At 41.6% G+C, this 22,214-nt stretch overlaps 3 protein-coding genes across 4 annotated transcripts; 2 read left to right on the top strand and 1 right to left on the bottom strand.

The window, feature by feature from the left end:
- Positions 1-890: 890 nt before the first annotated feature.
- On the bottom strand, positions 891-3,360 carry hmox1b (heme oxygenase 1b). Its single transcript, XM_074695308.1, has 6 exons — positions 3,206-3,360; positions 2,505-2,554; positions 2,066-2,177; positions 1,740-1,955; positions 1,380-1,652; positions 891-1,268 (listed from the first exon to the last, which is right to left on the bottom strand). Exons 2-6 carry the CDS (start codon positions 2,546-2,548, stop codon positions 1,083-1,085), a joined length of 831 nt encoding a protein of 276 aa, XP_074551409.1. The 5' UTR covers positions 2,549-2,554; positions 3,206-3,360; the 3' UTR covers positions 891-1,082.
- A 5,968-nt stretch (positions 3,361-9,328) lies between these two features.
- hmgxb4b (HMG box domain containing 4b) lies at positions 9,329-13,093 on the top strand. The gene is made up of 8 exons (XM_074699315.1): positions 9,329-9,407; positions 10,531-10,654; positions 11,074-11,113; positions 11,276-11,376; positions 11,462-11,509; positions 11,603-11,956; positions 12,358-12,480; positions 12,549-13,093. The coding sequence occupies exons 6-8, from the start codon at positions 11,657-11,659 to the stop codon at positions 12,618-12,620; spliced, it is 495 nt and encodes a 164-aa protein (XP_074555416.1). The 5' UTR covers positions 9,329-9,407; positions 10,531-10,654; positions 11,074-11,113; positions 11,276-11,376; positions 11,462-11,509; positions 11,603-11,656; the 3' UTR covers positions 12,621-13,093.
- Positions 13,094-14,078: 985 nt separating this feature from the next.
- On the top strand, positions 14,079-19,403 carry LOC141809064 (uncharacterized). 2 transcript variants are annotated; one of them, XM_074695883.1, is made up of 8 exons: positions 14,079-14,356; positions 15,022-15,356; positions 15,457-15,567; positions 15,911-16,033; positions 16,438-16,828; positions 16,919-16,978; positions 17,079-17,668; positions 17,751-19,403. In XM_074695883.1, the coding sequence occupies exons 1-8, from the start codon at positions 14,329-14,331 to the stop codon at positions 19,317-19,319; spliced, it is 3,207 nt and encodes a 1,068-aa protein (XP_074551984.1). In that variant the 5' UTR covers positions 14,079-14,328; the 3' UTR covers positions 19,320-19,403. The 2 variants fall into 2 exon arrangements, with proteins under 2 accessions (XP_074551984.1, XP_074551992.1); XM_074695891.1 differs by lacking the exon at positions 14,079-14,356 and having other exon boundaries at positions 15,006-15,356.
- Positions 19,404-22,214: the final 2,811 nt, after the last annotated feature.

The raw sequence follows: 22,214 nt of genomic DNA, 5'->3' as shown, positions 1-22,214 counted from the left end.
TGTAACAGTAGGAAGACCCAAACTCAGCTCTGTGTGTCTCTGTATCGTCATTATTCAACTTCTTGTGTTTTTAACCTCCTTGTTGTTCTTCTGCTCCATTTCCTTTTTCTCTTCTTTACTTTGTAGTCAACCATTAACCCTGTAACAGAGGTTTCACTCTTTCCATAAAGCATTTGTAAAGACATCCTTCGTGTTGTTTACCAATTAAAACGCTAACAGGAATTTGGGATTCAGCAGAAGTGTGAACAAGTAGAAGTAAAATACTCTGTACTCTGTTTTTGTGGATCGGTTTGAGTTGGCATGTGGGGCTGAATCAAGAAAAAAGTCACTTTTCTTGTCTGGTTTTCACCAATCAGAAACAAGTATTTCACAGCCTGATCATAACAATGAGATATCACACTGGCACCATGAATGGCAGCAACCAACTGTCCTTTTTTGATTCATTTAAAAAATATCCAACACTAAAGAAAAATGCTCATCATGATTTCCCAATGAAATTCAGAGATGTCTTCAAATTCTACCCTTTAGCCTGTCAGCACACTCCCACTGCCTCATACTATTTATTTACCATCAAAGATGACAAAGAAAGGCAGAGAGAGCTTTCATTTAGCTATCTGAAGCCAACCAATGACTGGCAGTTGAATCATTATCTGGTGTTTGAGGAGAAACCAAAGGCCAGATGAACAGCAGGCACTCAGGAAGGTGCCAAAACATTTGAGCAAATGTCAACCAGCTGGACTCTGAACATCAGCGGTGTCAGGCTGCATTACAAGAAAACAGCCTGCACGTGCAGTGCCAGCTTAAAGAGACAAACACAAACCAGAAAGTTACCTTTTTTAAGATTTTATTAAAAAAATGTTATTTACAGTAATAAAATCACACATTCAAAATCTTTTAATACATTCTGGTTATAGAGTCAGACATTAAGTTGCTTTTTTTAAAAATCACAACAAATCTCTGATTAATACAAAAGAATATCCCAGCCTCAGGGCGTTGTTGTAATTCCTTATTTACAGACAATTTTAACATTACAAAAGTATATACAGGTCTGAGTTTTCTTCATTTTCACAGTAGAAAAATGCCTAAAAGGCATAGATGCCCATACTGACTGTGGCCAGAGCCACAAAGAGTCCCAGAACCATCCTGAGCAGTGGGCTGGTTTTGATTATGGTCCCACTCATCTTCTGTGTGGTTACTGGTGAGGAGTGTGTGGAACGGCTCTGCAGGTTATTTTCAGAGACGACCAACTTCTGTAAATCATCAAAGACCTGCAAAAATGAAAAAAAAACAAGAATATCAACCAAAACATGCGAAGACTGAAGTTAATCTTTCATATCCAGTGACATCTTGCTGTGTCAGGTGTCTCTTTCGCTCTGTACCTGGATATTCAGCTCAAAAGCTGTGATGGCCTCCTCCAGCACATTCTGCTTCTCCTCCTCCGTGAACTCCACACTGTTCATCCTGCTGCGGTACAGCTGCTTGAAGAGGTTTGGGCTGGTGACGCCGGGGAAGGCGAAGAACGACAGACCCTCACTGCTCTGCAGCCCCATGGACTTCTGGGCGATTCGACCCAGGACCTGCCCTCCAGAGAGGTCACCAAGGTACCGTGTGTATGCGTGGGCGAGGAGGTATTCAGGGTTTTCTTTACCAAGCTGAGAAAAGAAAATATGTGTAAAGGGTGTTATTCCAGAAGTGAACACTAGAGGCACACTGTGAGAAGCAGCTGTCCATGAACATACCTGTCTGATTCTGTGGCAGTATCTCTTAGTGGCTTTAGGGATGACAACCTTCTCTCTCCAGTCCTGGCCGTAGAAAAACTCCAGGTCTTTCTCAAGAGTCTTCAGCCGGGCCAGCTCAGCGGGGAAGTAAATGGGCGCGACACCAGGGTGGTTGGAGTTCCTGTCCAGCTCTTCTTCCAAAGCCTCGTAAATCTTGTACAGTGAGCACAACAGGAGCTGAAGAAGAGGAGGAGAGATGTTGTCAGACAAAGTTATCACACCATACAGAAAGGTGGGACTCATTCTCAACAAACACATGTTAGATATGCACGATTAAGGTGTTTTACCTTGTACTGAGGTAGGGAGACTTTCCCTCTCTGGAAGCTCAGCATCAGCTCTGTGTTTTCTGCCCTGGTGTGACTTTCTTTGGTCACATCTTTGATGAGTTCTGAGAGATCCCTGCAAAAAAAAAGAGTTACTTAAGTAAAGAGCTGTAAAAACATAAAGAGAAGGCTCTAAAGTACACACGATTTATATAAACAAAGAAGGTTAACTGCTCGACCTGCTGCTTGATAAACCTTTAAGAAAGCAACACATAAACCAAAGACCTAGTTTTGAGGCTGCAGACTCCACAGCTCTGTTATCAAGTTTATTTTCTAACTAGACATTTTTAAACCATCTCATGCAAGAGCATTTTCATGGATAAGTGCATGGAGGTGGTGAAAGGAGGACGAGTCAAGGAGATTAAAATATGAGATGGAATAAATCACAGCATCTCAATCTTACCTGGAAGGCATCGGCTCGGCTGTTTTCTTATTTTCAGTCACCATTCTGGCCTGCAAGCAAAACAGGATAAAAAAGAGATATAAGAAATAAAGGGATGCTTGAAGAGATGTTTTATCTTTAAAGTCAAGGAGAAAAGCAAAATATTTGAATCAGATGTTGCAAGTGCCATCACTTAATCCTATATCTTAACAATAGACACTCTGTTTAATAATATGAAATTTTTAATTACACATTTTATGCTTTTCTGTCATGAAATGTTTGTAAATTAAGTTTAATTATCTGGAAAATCACTTCATGCCAGTGTTACAGCATTTCAGTATAACATAGAAACAGAACACTGGTGTGATTTTGATATGTTTTACATTAAACGCTTTAATTTTAAAGTAACTACACAATAAATTGCAAGAATCTTGCAAGAATGCAAACTTTATGCAGGAATCTGCTTAAAATGTTTACTAAAAATGTGTACTTCATCCATCTACAGCTCCTTGTCAACACTTCTGCCTCATTAGGAAGAATAAAGTTTCAAGTTTCTTGTCCAGGTCTTCAGCCTCTATATGCCTGTATATGCTCAATTTTCACTCCTGTAATCTTCTTCAGCAGCCCTTGACCCTATCCTCCAACATGCCCTCGTTGTATCTTTAAGATTTAAGATAGCAACAGAAGTCTTAGAGATTGAAATAGTATTGAGCTTCACTCACCAGTCAAAGAAAAAGTCTTGTAGTTTCAGTAGTTTGTTTTTATCCTCAATGCTCCTCTGTTTCCACTCTAGATGTCCAGTACAGTCTGTCCTCTAGCAGCCACAGTCCTTTCCTCAATTTATACAGTCCTCCTCTGTCTCCTCCCCTCTTGAGGGAAAACAGCACCTCACCAATCCTCAGCTAAACATGATACCGCAACTTCAGCAAAAGTTGGAGGAGGGACTGAAAGTTAACATGATTCAGCAACTTTGACACAAAGTTACTTGGAAAAGTGGAGGAGGGCGGTGCCATGGGACTAAACATGAGTCAGGAAGTGTGTGTCATTCCCTGGGAAAGCAGGAAGAGGAGGGCTGAGTGCTTAGCATGACAATGCAGCTTTGACATTCCAGAGTTGAGCCACATGATAAGGAGAGACTCTTAACATGACTGTGTGAGTTTCTGGAGGAGACGGCGGGGGAGGGAGGAAGTGTTGAAACATTGACTCACAGTACAAAAAACAATCGCATGATTGTGTAAAGATAATACATCAGCAGATCTCAGTATATCAGGACTATGAACTTGTTTTACAAGCTGAGGGACTGATAGTGAGAAAGTTTTCACATGAGAAGTCAAGGTGTCAGCAGGACAAAAGATGACACTGTTGAATGACTCAGACACTTTCATTCCTACCTTTAATATGATAACACAAGAGATGCTGACTTTAACTATCTTAAGCATCAAGATCAGTGTAAATCAAGTCCTGGTAATAATAACTACTGTTACTAATACTACTGAAGCTGTAAACATCAGTGTGTGCCAATCCCAACCCAGTCCAGGTAGATGTCTGTCTAACACAAGTCTGTTAAAGAGGAGTTTCATCTCACCACTGTAACTTGAAAAATACTGCAAAGTGCTGGTTAAAGATTGATTGAATGAAGTGACGCACATGCTGGTTTAAAAGCTGGAGAGGTCATTTAAACATGTGCAAAGATTTATTGCCTCCTTTTGCTTTGTCTTTACTTTAAAAGTACAATTAAAACGTAAAGATACTCCTTTATGAAGCAAGAAGGTTCAGCTTTTACTTTTGTTGACCTGGACATAGAGTTTTCCTGTAATTCAGCTCCATAAATCTCCCCCTGTTTTGTAAACACACAAATGTCCCAGTCTACTCATTGTAAATATTTGTAGTTCTACTGTCCTCATCCTTGGTTCAACTTCTGGCCATAGGTCTGCCCTGAATGCCCCCGTTTGTCTTCTCTGAGACAACAGAGACACCTGAAAAATGAAACTGACCCTCTCTCTGGTGCTACAGGCTTTAAATATCACAGGATAGAAATAGTCTGTCTTGTTGCTGATGGTCTTGTTTACTTTGGTGGCCCATTGAAACTCCTCACAGGAGCCTTTTGAATTTTTTAAGCTAAACATGAAGTAGTGCTTGTCATTGTTCTGACTACCCCAGCATTAAACGTCTATAAAAACGAAGTTATCTGACTTTGAAATTGGACTGATCAACTGGCTAACAAAAAACAATGCATACATTGCCTGTGTGATTTTGGCGGTAAAAGGGATCTGATCTGTTAACATACCCAAGCTGTGAGAAAATCCCAAACTTCAAGCATTAAAACAAACTTGTGTCACAGCTAACTTTGTAAACATTAATCTGTAAAATGAGCACTAATACTGACAACCAATCAAGGTAACTGAGTAAAAAAGAGTCTAAAAAAAGTATAACACCTCTTTGTGATCTAGAAAAGAAAAAGGAACACCATTGTGATAACTGATTCTTTATCTGATGTTACTTTAAAGTCCGAAACTGCTGCCGAGGGAAGGTGTAACAAGTGATTCATTCCATGCTACCAAAGTGTCTTACTTTTAAATATTTTTTTACATAGTAAAGTCTTGATGCGTGGTACATTTGACATTATATTTTCTGTAAAAAAAAAGAAAAGAAATAAAGAAAATAGAAAACTTTGGTGTAACTTTTCGGACACCTCCTTCTTAAAAGCCCCAAAAGTCAGAAGGATTGTGAGGCCACGAGAGGAGAAAATCAACAAAAAAAATGTAGAGGATGAAATCAACAAAAATATCAGAAATACTGATAATTCTCACATGAGCTTTATTATTGGTCCTCAAAATGTTGTGATCTCAAGAAAATTTAAAAAATGGAAGAATTTTGCACATGCATCAGTGGCAAAACCCGATATGGTTCACAGAAACTTAAAATCATGAACACATATCATTTCAAACTCTACTTAGAGAATAAAAAACCCTAAAAACAACATCTAAACTCTAAATGAGTTATTTCAACACTCACTGAGCTCACAGCATAAAGTATAAAATAAAAATGTAAACAAAAAAACAAAGGTTGCTTTATGTGCGTGTACTAAATCTACGTGTGAGTGTCTGTATTCATAAACAACAACGTGTTGTATTTCTTAAAAAACAATCACAGGCGATAAGTATTATCAAAAATTTCGGGGTGCGGTTGTGTGTGAAGTAGGTCAGACAGTTAGGGATGGCATTCAGTTGTGGTGCAGATGTGTGACCCACTGCCCTTCTTTCCAGTTTCCAGGAAACTTGTACAGTTGGTGTTGTCTCACTGACCAATAAGTTTCCTTGAATGGAGGTGTGGTAGGGGTTTATGTGGCTGATTTTCTGTTGTTTGGTGGGTGTTTGATTGTGTTAGGTGCCAACGGCTTTACTCTTCTTGGATGTTGTTGAAAAACTGGCCTAACACTTCAGTATCAGCAGCAGGTGAGGATGTAAGTGAAGGTCAGAGTGGATTAGGACACAGGGTTTAGCACGGTGGGTGGTGCTGCTCAGTGAGTTGTTGCATCGTTGGTGGTACTGGTTGTCGAGCTGCCCTCTTAGCCCTGTCAACTTTCCAGGAAACGCCTACAGTTGGTGTTGTCTAATAAGATGACCAACGTGTTTCCATGAATGGAGGCGTGGTTGAAATGTGGGTGTGTTTATGTGGCTCTGATGGGCAGTTGGACAGTTTGGGCGGCGTCTGCTGCATTACGAAAGGGGGAGGGAATATCAGAAAAATAAAACCGCCTTCGGGATGCTCTGGGAAGCTCTGAGCACATTTCATGCCGTGATGAAAGATTATTCTGGTGACCCGAAGGAGCTGGCAGATTCAAGGCCAAGAAAAGCAGAGAGTATAGTTGTATAATGATGATCAGAGTGAACCAAAAGGTAAAGTTGCTAAGCTGAGTGTTGGAATAACTGAAACTCACTCCAAAAAGCTAAAAGAGCTTCTGCTTTGGCTTAATATCTGAGTGGACATGCAGCAGCCAGTTGTGTTACAACTCACAATAACATTCCTTATCAGTTTTCATGCAGCAGCCTTTTTGACATTTCTAAGTGTGATGTTAAAACATTGATTATACTTGTTTTTCATATTATTGCATGTATCACAGAGCACTATCAAGACTAATATGGAGTAGGCCGAATGAATGAAATCTTAACATTGCAGGGTTTACTTAATCTGCTTTCTGTGTAGGCTTTATTAAACAAGCAATACGTTTTAGAGCATGCACTGTAATCTATCTAAGCAAATTAAACCTTGAAAGCTCTGTTTATGACTTCTGGGGTGTACTTCTTGGAATATAAGAGGTCATATAGGGTGACACTGGCCAGCCTGGGACCTGCAGATAATGTCCTTGTATCTCACCCTACACAGTGCCCCCTGTGCCCTCAGAGACCCCCCCCGCAAGTGCACCTAGGAATTACATCAGCTCTAATTTATCAGTGATACTGAATTCTGCAAAATGTTGATGATGAAATGCTTTTAAGGAACTCTTCACTTAGTTTTAGAAAGTGTTGCAGCTTTAAACTTTTGAAACTCTTAATTTCATTACACAGTCCGTACAGTTGTTCACTTTTCACTGTCAAAGTTTGTGTGACTTCATCTGAGTCTTTTTTCTTTAAATTTTGTATGTGTATGTTGCTCACTTTCAACAAATCACCTTCACGGTGGGACCAAGATCAAGATCAGAATTGGTTGTTGGTGTTAATAAGAATATTAATAATATAAAAACTGAAGTGTTTGCGTACAGGAAAAGAAGAAAATATCTTTATATACAGTACATTAAAATAACATATGTGCAGTATAGCTGTTTGTGAAGGTGGGAATTGTGCATGGCAGTGCAAATAAGCATTTCTGCATAAGTGTATGTAACAAGTAGTGTCTCTGTGGGGGGGTTAGGGGGTTAAGCGAGGTCAGTGGTGGTCAGGGGCCTTGTTGTTGAGACTGGGTGCACACCAAGAGGCAACATCAGGTTTAGAAAAATGAATCCTGTGCAGAAGAGCTAAAAGTTGCTGTATATCGAGAATCTGCTAGGGGGCTGGCTGCAGAAAAACTGGAAATCACATACACACCAATTCAAAAAAAGAAGAACTTTTACGGCATTAAAAAACCTTTTTACAGCCTAGTTCAAAAACAGTTTGGGTCTGAAATACTAATTTTGCTACCTACATATACTGCACGGAGGGTGATTTTTTTCTCTAACTCAGCGGTTTTGTAGATATTAGGATCACGAGTTTGTCCAATCAGAGGTACAGCTCAGCTCATGCGACTAACGGACGCCCTATAGCTGTTAGAAAGGAAGCTCACCAACAATTCGCTTCTCTACTCTGCATCAGAAACAGACAGGTGATGTATTGGAGACTACTTCCATAATTCGCCTCTGTACATCTCCAGGGTCCTGGGGGATGTACAGGTCCAGTCTGCCCTTGACCTTAACCGGGGCACAGTGTACCAAATGGTAATGAAGTAGGTGGGGATGGACTCGATGATGGAAGTGTAGAAGTGCATCAATGACTTCGGCAGATTGAACTTCCTAGGTTGCTGCCAAAAAGTACATCCAGTCTGCTGTGCTGTCTTAGTGATGGAGTTGGCATTCAGCTCCCTCTTGAGGTCCTGGGTAATGATGGTTACCAAGAAGCTGAAGGACTCCACAGTGTCGACACGGAAGTCACACAGGGTTATGGGGCAGGTAGGGTTGTGTTTTTCTAAAGGTCCACCATCATCTCCACTGTCTTTAGAGCACTGAGCTCTAAGCTGCTCTGACCGCACCAGGTCCCCAGATAATCAATCTCCCACCTGTAGGCAGACTCAACACCACCAGAGATGAGTCAGGGTGGTGTCATCTTAAAATTTCTGTAGCTTGACGGACCTGAAGATGGGATTTCTCAGCTTCACATGCTGCGTCCTGCCTGGAACGAAGTCTGTAATCTACCTACAGGTGGACTTGAGCAAAGCTGAAGTTCACAAACAGGATCCTGGTATAAGATCTTGAGGAGTCCAGGTTCTGGAGGATGGAGTCCACTGAGGAGGACAGAAAAGAAGCCAGCTGTGGTGGGTGAAGTGGAGCCGGTTTCTATTGGCTTATGAATGGACTCTCACAGTTTGAGGCCTGCCTTGAGATTAATCATACAGGAGTGTCCACCACTGCCACCTGCAGGCAAGAGAGAAGTCAGTGCAGCTATACAAAGGGATGTCTTTTGGGTCCTAACACAAAGTGTCGTCATAACACGAAGAAAGATGAGCATGTGAAAGATGAAAAACTTGAGGACTTTGGGGATTGCTCATTGTTAAAAACAGACTACAAACAGAAATTGCTGTGTGTCTTCCTTCAAAGTGCCTTTTTGTCACATTTCTGGAAATATGCATAAAATATGGTGTAGTGTTCTTTAAAGTGGCCTGCACAGAGTTACTAATCACATGACTGACAGGAGCAACACTGATTTAACAATCGATGGGTAATTTTATTCCAAATTAACATATAAGCTACAATTTTGAAATGGACAGTGTTAAACTACGCATTATTTTGTAAATACTTTTATTTTTAGATGGTTTTGTGCAATAACAGGTGTTAAGGGTTGGGATTAATTTTGGAAAAGAGTCTGAACGTTGTACTTTTCCTTGCCAAGCAGCATCTCTGAATTGATAGCATTATCAGCATACAAAAAAATAAAAAATGTGAATATTTAGCACTGACTCCAACTTGTACAGAAAAGCCCAATAAATCATCTGTCATGTGAAGTTGATAAAACAACTCACAGTACCACATCTGCCCTGACAGCCATAGCATGTCATTACCACAGTCTATGGTCATGACATAACAGATAATAGGTGATCCATTGAATCACAGTCCTCTCAGTCCGGTGAAACGTGTGTCAGCAGAGTCAGGAGCAGCAGCAGTCAGCAGCGCTTAACGTGAGTCAGCAGCTTTCCGTTGGCACAGTTTATGAAATAGGACAACGTGAAGTCGACAGCGTGGGTTTCAAGTTCAGCCGAGGCTTTGTTTACAGCAGTAAATCACATGCTCGGTTTTCGCAAAGCCATTTATTGCATTGAGAAACAGCATTTGGATTTAACCTTAGCTTCCAGACTAGTTTTGACGAGGAACGCTAACCGTTAACTTCCTGTTATCCGGGAATGTTGACCCAAGGCTAACGGTCGATTATTTTCCCTAAACGTTTTCTGTTTTCGTTTATTTTTTACGACAATAACAAGAAAAATAGCGGGGAAGTAACACAACTCGAGATGTTATAGTCAAGTAAACCTTACTCTGCATGTGTAGCTACATAGTTAGCTCTCTTCGTTAGCGAAATATTACTCACCTGTGCTAGCCAACAACAAAGCCAAATCAGCACAACGTAAAATATACGTCCAGGAGTTGTAACGTTGGCGAAAAAGCTTTATTATTATTATTATTATTATTATTATTATTATTATTATTATTATTATTATTATTATTATTATTATTATGGTGCAGAAGGAAAACATTTGACTCAGATTTTTTCATCATTTAAATCTTTATTTAAAAATACTTATTTTCTATATAAGTTGATAAATCAGTATAATGGGCCTATCTCCAGCAAAAAATTTAGCTGCACAATCTTTAGTTTTGTCATGATGTTTGCATTTTTTGAGGGGGGGAGGGTGTCTCCATTTATATTAAGGAGGAGGGGGAGAAATGTTTATTATTTAAGGATAAAAAATGCTGAGATGGGAGATTATGCACAGTTTAATATTCTATGTGTAGAATTCAGATTAAAAAGGAAAGAAAAAAAAACAATCCAAGAGTTTTCCTGTGAAAATGTATTTTTCTAGCACAGTGACCCAGCTAAGTTTCTGTACTGCTGCTCCACTTTGGTATGTTTTAAAGTAATACTATCAAGAAAGCTTACCCTCCTTTTATGTGTCATTTTAAACAATCAAAAGCAGACATGAGCATTTAGGTTTTGTTTAAACAATGCTGTGACATAAAATACCCCAACACTTATTTTCCTTGACATTACAGTCAAACTTTGGATCTACTTTCTTGATCTTGCAGAATCTACACTGAGTATGCACGCAGAGAGGGGATCTGTAAGTGGACGCAGCCAGAGAGGAAAATAAGTCCTACAAAATCTCAGTACTGTACATGGAGGTGCTTGGGGAACCAGATCTCGAGGCAGGTATTACCCAAACACTTCATGCAGTAGATTCTGGACTTGCAAGAACATTCAACCACCTGCATGTGAATATGAACAGGCAATACTGGAAGTTTGAGAAAAGTTAATGTGATATGTCTTGTGCTGTGACAACTTTGCATAGTCTATATGTAGATGAGTGTCTGCATATATTCAATCTTTGACCTGACTTACAGGTCTTTGTATCAGCCTTTTCCAGTTTATGGCAGTATATGTGAGAAAACAAATGGGTTCAGACTATACAGTTTGGCACGCACTGTTCTCAACTCTGTGAAAGACAGCTTATGTAATGCAGTAAGTGTGTCCAGTAAATGTTTAACAAAGTTATGACCTAAATCAAGTGGTTATATTTGTCCCTTATTGCTAAAAATGGATGTTAATCTCTCTTTCCATCTGTCTGTCAGGAACCATATGACTTTTTCAGTGAGACAAGGGTGCACTCTGGTAAGGGGATTTTAATGTACACTTGTGTGATCAGCAGTGCAGCAGAGGTTTCCTCTCACAAATCTAGTAAGGTCTTATCTCAGCCATAAAGATAAAGCAAAGATGCAGAGGGTGAAAGCAAAGACTGATCATGTTTTATAATAAATATATGAAACATTTCAGGTGGAGATGAAGCTGAACTTTATAGAGCAGAGTCCTCAGACATCCTACCTGCTTCACCTCGTTATGTCTCACAGAGCAGATGGGGATTAAGAGGAGGAGAGGTAAGAAAAAGCTGATAACATCTAGACTGAACACATTAATTTTGTTGATAGGATGGTTAGAGCACACCTTTTCATGATCATGCAGGACAAGTTGTTGCACTCATTTTACCCAGCAGAGGGCAGCATTTATCAGGTAACCATCCTCTATCTGTTATCTTATTTTTGTCCTCTGTTATTATCCAAAGTGCACTTGCAACTTGTCATTTTCCTCCTCTCTCTGTCCTAGGACATTCAAAGCTCATTTTTGGAGTGTTGGGTGTGTTTGGATAATCAGCACAGCATGGCAGTCTGTCCTAGTTCCAGGACCACCAGCCTCCCAGTAACCCCAGAAGCCCACAGACCTTGTACAGTGATACCTGTGCCAGGACCTGTACTTTATCCCATGATATCTAGCCCTATGGCTGCCACATACTCTCCTATACCCTCTATGTGCAGTCCCATCAGTTCAGCCTGGGACACACTCAGACCGACCACCAGGAGTCCTGGAAGGTTTAATCAGGATCCTGTCAGAGCTGCAGCTCACTTGCACCTGTTGGGGGAATCCTTATTCCTGATTGGACAATTTCTACAGGAGACAAATGTGAGTAGATTTAGTGTGGATGATCAATTCTCAAAATTTGGAATTTGACATTGATTCACTTCTTTTCTGACTGCTTTTCTTGGCCATGTTTGCATTTGTATTCTCCATCGATACTTGCATTGAATTATATACGGTCACATTTCCAAGACAGATCAGACACTGTGCAAACTGAAATACACACAGAATCTTAAGATTTCTTTGCAAGAATTGGAACCAATATAACAGAAAATTGTGCAGTGAAAACTCAAATCTTGAGGTTGAGACACGGTTTCATTTAGAAATTATATGCACATTTTGAAAAGAATTTTGAAGACCAGTTGTCAACCACAGGTCCCGTTGAGACTATGATCAATGAGAAACTGAATAAAAGCCAATGATCCCTCTTTGTTGTATCCTTGTAGAAAACAGTGAGTGTGCCAGGTAGCTTGTCCTTGCTGCTGGACTCCCTGCTGTGTGCCCTGGTTCCTCTGATCTCTCTGACCTCACAGATACCCGAGCTGCGGGAGTCTGCACAACATAAACTGGTGAGAGATGCAGCCACATTAATAACACAAAAAGTCTTTTCCCCAGCAATTTATATGTTCCCTCGTAGTGTTACTGTTTTGTTCATTTATTTAAGGCCTCAACTCTGGAAAACATAGACTATTTGATGCCCGGGCTGTGAGTGATGATGAAGACCCCACTGTCAGTTTTCAGTATTTTTTATTTACTGAAGAAAGAAAGCTTTGTGTTGATTTGAATTTACAAATGGAGTCCTTTTGTGTTCAATATCTGTTATTGACCCAACAACAAACACTGTAGTTAATTTAAAAAAGGAAGAACTTTATTTTGGTGACTGGAATGCTTCATTGATTATTTATACCATTCTTTGCCAACAAGGTACCTGCTCTCTGTCGATGTATTGATTACCAATTTTCTCTAGACGCACTGACACAACTACATGGATGCAATGGGTAGCTGAAAGATTGTCTCTGAAAAGTTCTCAACCACCTTGGTAAAAAGATAGGATTTAACCATAGGTTTGATTTTAAGTCAAAATGTCTCTGCTCTTGAAAACTCTGCAGCCAGAATTTGTGGATGGAGCCATGATACTCTGCCAATATAACATACCGTCCAATTTTTCTTTCAAAGCTTCTCAACGACAAGCTCTACGCCAATTTTTTTCCTGCTTATCACATTAGATGCACAAAGTTGATGAGGTACCAATCGTGACACGATGTCAAACCCTATTTTTAACCTCAAATTACTAAAAAGAAAATTCTCAGAAAAAAAGACCTGAATTCAAATTAGTCAAATAATAACTCCTTATCACTTCCTTATTGGGATGTTTAAAAAAAATACGTCGGATGTATACTTTAGTTTTTGCAAAAGCTTCACCAAGACTTTTTCTATTTTAGGCTATATATGTTACCCAGAACCAAAAGTGACTTTTTCATTTCTTGGTAAACCCTTACTGAAATGACTGAAAGTCAGGTTGATGACATCACCCATGAAGCCAAGAGTCACATATTTTAAGTCACGTAATGAGAGAACTATCTGCTCCAAATCTGCATTTCTCAAACAGTAGCACATTAGTTTGGATTAGTTTATGTTAAAACAAACATACTGTCCTCCTTATTAACAACAGAGTGACCTCAGCTTAGCACTTAAATCATTACTCACAGCTATTATTGTAAGACAGTCATATAAAATTAGATCCATTATCAAACTGTAGCAGTCATTAAAATTAAGACAGTTTTTATTTCACAGAGATTATTTGAAATAAGTCAAAGACTCTTTAGGTGTCCAAATGGTTTAATAAACCACACATTATTTTCTGATTGCTCATCCATGAAACACAACATAAGATCACTTAAGTTCCAGTTTGATTTATGTTACATGTAACTTGTCATTAGTGTCTGTGTCATGCCGTCTGTCCTGATCAGGGAAGATAACTGCAACAGAAGGAGATACCTAAATGCATATTTTAGCAGCTCTCCAGCCTAACGACTGTCACCCTGACAGATGTCTCATTTGACAACCATCCATGGGTTTTGACACCTCAAGGGTGTGGCAGATAAAACCTCAGGTTGAATGATTCACTTCTGCCCCGGGATACTCCTCCTCCTCCACCCCATCTTGGAATGCTTAGCAGGCTGCACACAAAGAAACCTGTTGTGCACGTAAAAGCGAACGTACAAGTGTGTTCATATGTGCATGTTTCCCCAAATTGGGAGTGGTGAGACGAGCCTCTCTGTCAGACTGCAAACCTCACCTGCGTAAGCTGCTTTTACCTTTGCCAACTGGGAGTCGACATGTCCTGAAGTTGTCTGGGTGACAGAGACAGACTTCAGTGTCACCTGAAGAAACCGAGCGCGCAGAGCCAGCGATTTATGAGCACAGCTTCAAGGACCTTTAACAGTTGAGTAAGCATGATTCAATTCCTAGCCTTTTTACTAATCCTGAGAGGTTTGAGTAGAGGGAACCTAATTATAGAAGTTTGTTTGACTGAAGCAGTTAGTCATATCGATAAAGCGTCTCATTTATATTTCTGTTTGGTTACCAGGAACATGTTGTGTTCATGTTTGACACCTGCTATGTGTTACTGGGAACTTAAAGCTAAAACAACTGTGTGTCTCGATCTTCTTTTGTGGTTGAATTGTTTCATTTCTGAGGCTGAATGTAACAGAAGTGCTCAGCTGATCAGTCTGCTTTGTTGTTCTCTCATAGTGTTATGTATCCTCTGTATTTGTTAGCATATGTAGTTTGATTTGTTTTGTGCTTGTTTGCATATGAGTCCAGTTATAAAAGTCCAGGTAGAATGTAGTTGGACAGGATTGGCAAGGCGTGGTGGTTCAGAGTGCTTAGATAGAAAGGGATGTAGGTAGAAAATGAGGAAATAAAGCTTTGTGCAAGATAAAATTAGTTTTTTGTTCATTTACATTACAAGATAGAGAGAATGTGCCAGGATCCTTAAATGGTGTGAAACATCTTTTGTGCTCAAACAGACACACACCTGATTTTGGTTAGGTAATGTCACTTGACCTTAAATGTCTGACGCTCGCTTTCATCCATCCTCTTTGCAGCGATGAGTGAAAGCCTAAGTGGAAACTACTTTGGCTCCTCGGCCGAAGGGCTAAAGCTGATTCTTCTGGGAAACATTGGATGTGGAAAGACGTCTTCAGCAGACAACATCCTGGGCCAGGTATCTCCCATTTCTATCAGTGCTTCCAGGAGCTGCCAGCTCAAGCAAGGTGTCTCGGAGGGCAGGAATCTGACCCTGGTGGAGGCTCCCAGATGGTACTGGGCTGGTGGCAAGATGGAGGACAGTGTCAGGAAGGAGACAGAGCGAGCGTTGACACTGGTAGCACCAGGCCCGCATGCTTTTTTGCTGCTGGTGCCTGTTAGCCAGTTCACAGAGGTTGGTTTCAGCCTAGACGGTTTTAACTTCATGTGAATTGAGCTGTAACAAGTGGAATGTGAGTCATCCTGATGGTTTTCTCCTGTCCTGGTGTTTCTAGATGGAGGGTCGTGTTCCTGAAGAGCTGGAGGAGCTGTTTGGTGAGGGTGCACTGGATCACACCCTGGTCCTGCTGACCTGTGGAGACTACTTAATGGGGAGAACAGAAGAGGTATGACAGCCTATAGCCTCTGTCTCTGTTACGTATTATCATCAACTTAAGTAAATAAAACTTTATGCTCCTGTTTTGTAAAATGTGATCCCCAGATTATCTCTTAATTTCAGTCAGTCAGGTTTTACTAAAACAGATTTTTTTTCTGTGAGCCTAAAGTCTTGAGATCAGGTTTTGTATCCTACTTTTAAAACATAAACTCAAACTAATAAATCTTAGCTGTCAGTGCTACTTCCCAAAAAGTTTTCTTTGGTTATTAATCACTGTTTTCTGTGTCCAGCAAGCTGCTGTTTCTCAGAGCAAGAAAAAATCATGTCATCGCAAAGACGTTTTCTTCCCACAGGAGTACCTGCGAAAAGAGCACCCAGGCCTGAGGCAGATGATTGAGAAATGTGGGGGAAGGTACCATGTGATCAATAATCGTCAGCGACAGGACAGACAACAGATCCAAGGGCTTCTGGAGAAGGTATGAAACTGATGCAGAGTTGACATCGGCAATAAGAATTAGAGTTCACACACCCGTTCTGAAATTTATATTGCTAACAGCTTTCTGATTGTCTTACTTATCTTTGGTGAAAGCCCAAGCTAACTTGACAGTGAGTTGCAACACTGCTGCCAGCATTCAGGCTGTTTGTTTAATTGTTTTGACGGAGCAGGTTGCTGAGCTTGCATGTGGAGGTTTTCCCAGCAACGCCCTGTTTTCACAACCACATAATCACACCCAGGAGAACGGATCAGTTTGATAATTGGTTATTTATCTGTTTATATTTAAACTTCACTGGCAGGATGGTAACTCATTCCATCATGATGATAAAATGTGGTTTTAAGCACAAGTGTGTTTTTCTTCTTCTGTATTGATTTATGGAACAGGTGGAAAACATGGCGCAGGATAAAGGGATTTACCGTGTGAAATCACTCGAGGAGAAACAGTTGGAAAAACGAGTGAGCGAAAGACGGAGAGAACTCATGGATAGTTACAGAGCTCAGAAGGAGGAAAGACAGGCGGCTTTATCAACGCGCATCTCAAGCAGCATCTCAACCACAGAGAGCAGTACAGAGAGAGGAGAGGAGTACAGCTCCTTTCTGGAAAGACAGAGAAGAGAATGGAGTGAGGATCCTGATGGGAGAGTCAGTGTGAGACAAGTGTCTAACGGACTTTATTCAACTCCAACACCTGAAGATCAGCCGTACTCAGAGCGGTACAAAGAGCGGTACATGGAGCGGGAGCTGATGAAGACACCCAGTTTCAAACTCAATGCAGGTATTGTTTTCCAAAAGGACAACACCACAAAAATTAAAAGTATGAAAACAGAAACTGGTTTGGACTATAAGTACTGTCTCTTCCCTGCAGATGGAGCCATACTCTCACAAATGTCTGACACTAACACATCTCATAAATTGGTCACCACTTGTAAGTCTCACAATCTCTCAGTTTTTGTCCTGAAAAACTGTAAAGTTCCCATTTTTCAGCAAAACCCATGATAAATGTGACTTTCCCTGATTGTTTGCAGTGCACCACAGAATCAACAGCTTTGAAGAGAGATCCCCAGAGCAGTCTCCAACCACCTCTCCACGTTCCCCTGACTTCACCTTCACCTCCTCCTCGCCTGTGTTCACTTCCTCCTCCTCCTCATCGTTCCCCTCATCCTCTTCTTCTGACCCCTCATTCCCCTCCTCCTCTTCCACCTCATTCTCTACTTCCTCCTCCACCTCATTCCCTACCTCCTCCTCCACCTTATTCCCTACCTCCTCCTCCTCCTCTTTATTCTCTTCCTCCTCCTCTTCCTCCACCTCATTCTCTACCTCCTCGTCCACCTCATTCCCTACCACCTCCTGCTCCTCATTCCCTACCTCCTCCTCCTCCTCCTCCTCATCCTCTTTCCCTCCCCGCTCCTCCTCCTCCTCCTCTTCCTCCTCGTTCCCATCATCCTCACAGTCTTCTAAGGAGCTGCGTCTGGTGTTGCTCGGCCGATCCGGATCAGGGAAGAGTGCAGCTGGTAACAGCATCCTGGGGCGTGAGGAGTTTGCGTCCCGTCCTGAAAGCCTGACCCCAATCACTCGGGAGTGTGAGAAGAAGAGAGCTCTGGTTGAAAGAAGACAAGTAAGTCACATTTTCTCATTTTGTATCATATGATTGTTAATCAACCTTCTAAATTGTTGCATGACTCCTCTTTCGCCTGCAGGTGGCGGTGGTCGACACCCCAGACTGGTTCAATTCAGAGCAAACCCCAGATGAGGTGCGAGCTCAGATCTCCTCCTGTGTTGCTCTGTCCAGTCCCGGTCCTCATGCCTTCCTGCTGTGTGTCCCCATAGACCTGCCTGCAAAGACTGAACTGCAGGCTCTCGGGGCTCTCGAGTCTGTTTTCGGCCCTGAGGCGGTCCAGAAACACACTATGGTCCTCTTTACTTATGCAGATCGACTGAGGAAGAGCGGGAAGGCGGGGGATGGCAGTGCTGAGGCGTACATCTCTGGTCAGCGTGAGGATTTGTTAAAGATTGTGGAGAAATGTGGAGACAGATTTCACGTGCTGGAAACAGGAGGAGGTTGGAGGGACAGGAGGAATGTAGCAGAGTTGCTGGACAAGGTGGAGCAGACCGTGAGTGAAGCTGGAGGACAGTGTTATTCTTGTCCCGCTTTTCAGGAGGCTGAGAAGAAAGTGAGGCAGAGGCAGATGGAGATCGCCAGGGAGAGAAAGAGAGAATTGGTCAGACAGTTCAGCTCTGAAAGGCGAGCGCTTTATTCCTCCATGCAGCCTGTGGCTGAGGCAGAAGAGGAAGTGAGAGAAGATGAGATTGAGAAAACAAGGAGTGAGGCGGAGATGAGTGTAAGCACCATGAATATCGAGAGTCTTCCTCCTGTTACGCTGTCCACCATTTCCCCTTCACTGTTACACTCCTTTATGGAGAAAATGAGCGCTAATGCAAAGATGTTACCCAAGCTTCTGTCAGACGGCTCTGTGTGGGTGGGTGAGGGAGCAAAGAAGGTGAGGAGCAGCCCAGTTTGGGGGACGATGGGCAGCAGAGCGCAAGACGTTCAGAAGATGGTGGCTGATAGTTCCTTGTGGCAAAAAGTTGGATCAAGTGCAGGCCAAGTGTCCAAAATGGTGGGAGATAGAGTCCCCAAGGTAGTGGTGGACAGCTCTGCATGGGTAGGATCTGGAGCGAAAGCAGCAGCAGGAAGTCCAGTGTGGGGAAAAGTTGGTTCAGGGGCCAAATCAGGCGCTAAGATAGTGGCAGACAGCTCCATGCGTCTCGGGTCTGGGATCGGAGCTGGGGCGAAGAATTTGGCAAAGAGCCCCATGTGGGGAAAAGTGGGATCTGGTGCCAAGAGTGGAGCCAAACTGATGGCTGACGGCTCCATGAAAGTTGGAGCAGGACTCGGTGCTGGTGCAAAGAAGGTGGCTCAGAGTCCAGTGTGGGGGAAGATGGGGTCCGGGGCCAAGGCAGGAGTGAAAATGGTGGCTGAAAGCTCAGTGTGGGAGCGAATGGGGAACACGGCGAAACAGGTGCCCAAGGTGGTCATAGCAGGGGCTCTGCTGGGTCTGGTGCTTGGGGTGATTTTAGCGGGGGCGATAGGTGGAGCTGTGGGGGCAGCAGCTGGATCTGCAGTCGGTGAGGTGGGAAGGAGAAAACTCAGTAACAAAGATGCGTCAGTGGATGTGGGAGAAGCTGCTAAGAGTTGGGAGAGAACGGTCAACGACAACATGGACTCTCTGGTCAACCAAGGAGGGAAGGTCCTAAAAACAGAGTAACTGCACTAACATGGAGAAGATGTATGTAAATGTAAAAAGAATTTACTTTGTTTAAATTTTGGAACAGATTGTATTGTAATTCAACAGATCAAAGGTTTTTAAACCCCTTTTTTAACATGAATGCAAGTTAAAAAACGTGTTCCCATTATTGAGAAAGATTCCAACTTAAAATAGTTTGCACGTCTTGTTCCTACAGTTATAAATGTGTTCAATTGTAATTTAAAACAATAATATCTTATGATTTATCTCTTTTCAAATGTTTGCATGGTGCAACAAATTCTGTTAGATTATAATTGTATGATTTTTTTTTTTTTTTGCGCCAAGTCTTAGCCCTACATACGATGATTTCCCACACAGCTATAGTGTTGGCAGTAATTTCTCGCTAACCCTTTGCAACTTTTTTTTTTTTATTTTACAAGTTTGTCTGTTTATAGCTGAAACTGTAATCTATCTCTATGCTCAATAAAAATAAAACCCTCGAAATATTGTGATCTTTGCATGTTTTGAGTGAGTCAGATTTATGAGGATAAAAAAAAGTCTTGACATAAAATTTTCTAAAAATATTTTTTGAATTTTTTTTATACAATTTTAACATTTTTAACAGCACTTGTTTTTGTCGGCTTTTAACCTTTGAACACGCCTTAATCTCTAAAGACTATTAGCAGTTCTGGGTGGAGGATGCATGAATCAAATATCCAAATTAATGCCGAACTTTTTTTTTTAATTATGAAAAATATGCCATTAAAAGACAAAAAAACAACTAAAGTAAAAAAAAAAATGATGAAATTCAAAAATAAAGGAAAAATGCTTCAGAGAAACTATAAGCGACTACGTTGCAATAATGTCTTCCTGTGCAATGACTACAGCCAAGTCTCAGAACAAGTTTTAAAGCTCTTTAATGTTTATTGAGAGTATCAACATGTGAATTTTTTTTGTAAACCCAAGAACCTTCACGTTTAGATTAACTCTGTGTGGCTGATGAAATTTAGCCTCTGGTAATCCTGAGCTCACGTGTTGGTGACTTTAAGGTCACGAGGGGAACTGGGGGGGTTGCGACAAGGACATTATCTTTAAGTCCCATACAGGCCTGCGTCACCCCTCTTGGCCTCCTATATCAGAAGAAGCAGAGGATGATGACACCCCCAGCAGTCAGTAGCAACATGAAAAAGTGTGTTTAGACTGCATGAGAAAATATGTACACATCATATCAATGTGTGTTTTCCTCTAAATGGACAGGGCAGATTATTTTGAGTAGAGGTAGTGATGAAAGTGGAGGTTAATACCATGTCACTCCAAAGAGGCACCAAAGCATCATTATTAAATACTTTTTGAGTTCACATCATGTCAATTAAACTGGCATTTTGAGGTTTAAGCATCTTGTCAGAATAGCAAGCTTAGGCTGATCTCTCATGGTTGATGCTTCATGTAGCATCACTCAGCAGCCTGGAGCTGTGAAGGACAGGCTCAGAAGCCTCTGAAACTGAGATCTGTGAGGGGAGAAGTGCCCAAGCATGCACAACACCAGGACCCTGAAACAAGCTCACCTCACTGGAATGCAGTCTTTATAATTACACCTGCAATCTTCCTGCTGTGACAAGCTGCAAGCTTCATATCTGCTTTAAAAAGCCATTGGTGTATCCACCATGACATCAGAAGACAGCTAATAAGAGTCTGCTGCACAAGCATGCCATCTACTGATCACTACTGCTTGTTCACTAAAAACTAAACGGCAACCATTTGAACACAAAAGTGGTTTTTCATTGAAATATACTGCAGAATAATTTGTGAGATCTTTTCCTCTGCCTGAAATCTTCTCTGTGGTTTCAGAGCAGGGAGGGGACAGAACGGCCTGGCACAGCAGAGTGGGCACAGGCAGCCAGAGCAGTATTGTGAAAGCAGCACTTCCTGTTGTGTGGTCTAGAAAAAACGGGTGCACAGGGGTTCCCTGAGCATCCTGGTGGCTGCGTTCTCTCTCTGGTTTCCTCTTTCCCTTTCATCCCTGCAGCAGTTGCCACCCAGCAAGCCCAGACATCCATCAAACACACAGAAGCACACCCACACGCACCTTCAGCCCCCCTCCGTTCTGCAGGAAACTCGTTGGCCGTCAATGAGACAGCACCAACTGTTGGCGTTTCCTGGACACTTGATAGAGCCAAAGACACGGCGGTGCGACTCCACAGCTGCAGCTTACCCCAACATCTCACTGCCCCCACCCAAATCCCACCTCTAACCGCTTCCCACATCCACCCTGACCTTCCTCACAGGCAACCTCAGAGGCGACCACACATCTACCACACGCTGCTGTTACATAAATCTTATGATCGTTTCACTCATATGCACGAATGGTTTACACAGATATAGCTCAGTTTGACCTGCCTGTGACTTTAACAGGTATCTCTTTTTTCTGCAGCCTTCCACGGAGGCACTATGTACACCCCTGGCAAATCATGCATCATCTCAATCAGTGTCAGACAATATGGCTAAATTAGGTAGTATATGGTGTGACCTGCTAGAACATAACTTTGTTTCATTTAATATTGCCTTAATCTGTGTGACTGTGTGATCAATTTGAGATAGAAGAATTTTTTGGTCTAAATACCAACGTTTAGTATCTTCATTGAAAAAAACTTTTTTAACTGTTTTCTGCGCCTTGGATGACAAAACAAAATTTGAACAGCATAACACTAACAATTTTTAGTTTTACATAGAAACAATTTTGTTTGTTGTTGCTTTTTTTCCCCATCAACTTATTTAACATGGTTGAGGATGTTAAAGCAATGCGTTTTTTTTTTTTTCTCAGTCTCTATTTTTTTTTTTCATTACCAGCACTGAGTCTGGCTCACATTACCAAACTGATGTTGCCTCCTTTGAATTTCATGCCATTACCACTTTGGA

The sequence above is a fragment of the Halichoeres trimaculatus genome, unplaced genomic scaffold (genome assembly GCF_033239565.1).
Source record: "Halichoeres trimaculatus isolate MK-OKI-2021-1 unplaced genomic scaffold, fHalTri1.1 fHalTri1_scaffold_2, whole genome shotgun sequence".
NCBI lineage: Eukaryota > Metazoa > Chordata > Actinopteri > Labriformes > Labridae > Halichoeres > Halichoeres trimaculatus.
This window is presented reverse-complemented; position numbering and strand designations above follow the sequence as displayed.

Coding starts and splice junctions, on each gene's coding strand:
- hmgxb4b (XM_074699315.1), top strand. CDS start 11,657: ATGGCAGTCTGTCCTAGTTCCAGGACCACCAGCCTCCCAGTAACCCCA. Junction 11,957..12,357: donor AATTTCTACAGGAGACAAAT/GTGAGTAGATTT, acceptor GTATCCTTGTAG/AAAACAGTGAGTGTGCCAGG. Junction 12,481..12,548: donor AGTCTGCACAACATAAACTG/GTGAGAGATGCA, acceptor GTTCCCTCGTAG/TGTTACTGTTTTGTTCATTT.
- LOC141809064 (XM_074695883.1), top strand. CDS start 14,329: ATGAGCACAGCTTCAAGGACCTTTAACA. Junction 15,357..15,456: donor CTGTTAGCCAGTTCACAGAG/GTTGGTTTCAGC, acceptor TGGTGTTTCTAG/ATGGAGGGTCGTGTTCCTGA. Junction 16,829..16,918: donor CAGTTTCAAACTCAATGCAG/GTATTGTTTTCC, acceptor TCTTCCCTGCAG/ATGGAGCCATACTCTCACAA.
- hmox1b (XM_074695308.1), bottom strand. CDS start 2,548: ATGGTGACTGAAAATAAGAAAACAGCCGAGCCGATGCCTTCCAG. Junction 2,178..2,504: donor GCCGAGCCGATGCCTTCCAG/GTAAGATTGAGA, acceptor TTTTTTTTGCAG/GGATCTCTCAGAACTCATCA. Junction 1,269..1,379: donor CTTTTGAGCTGAATATCCAG/GTACAGAGCGAA, acceptor TCATTTTTGCAG/GTCTTTGATGATTTACAGAA.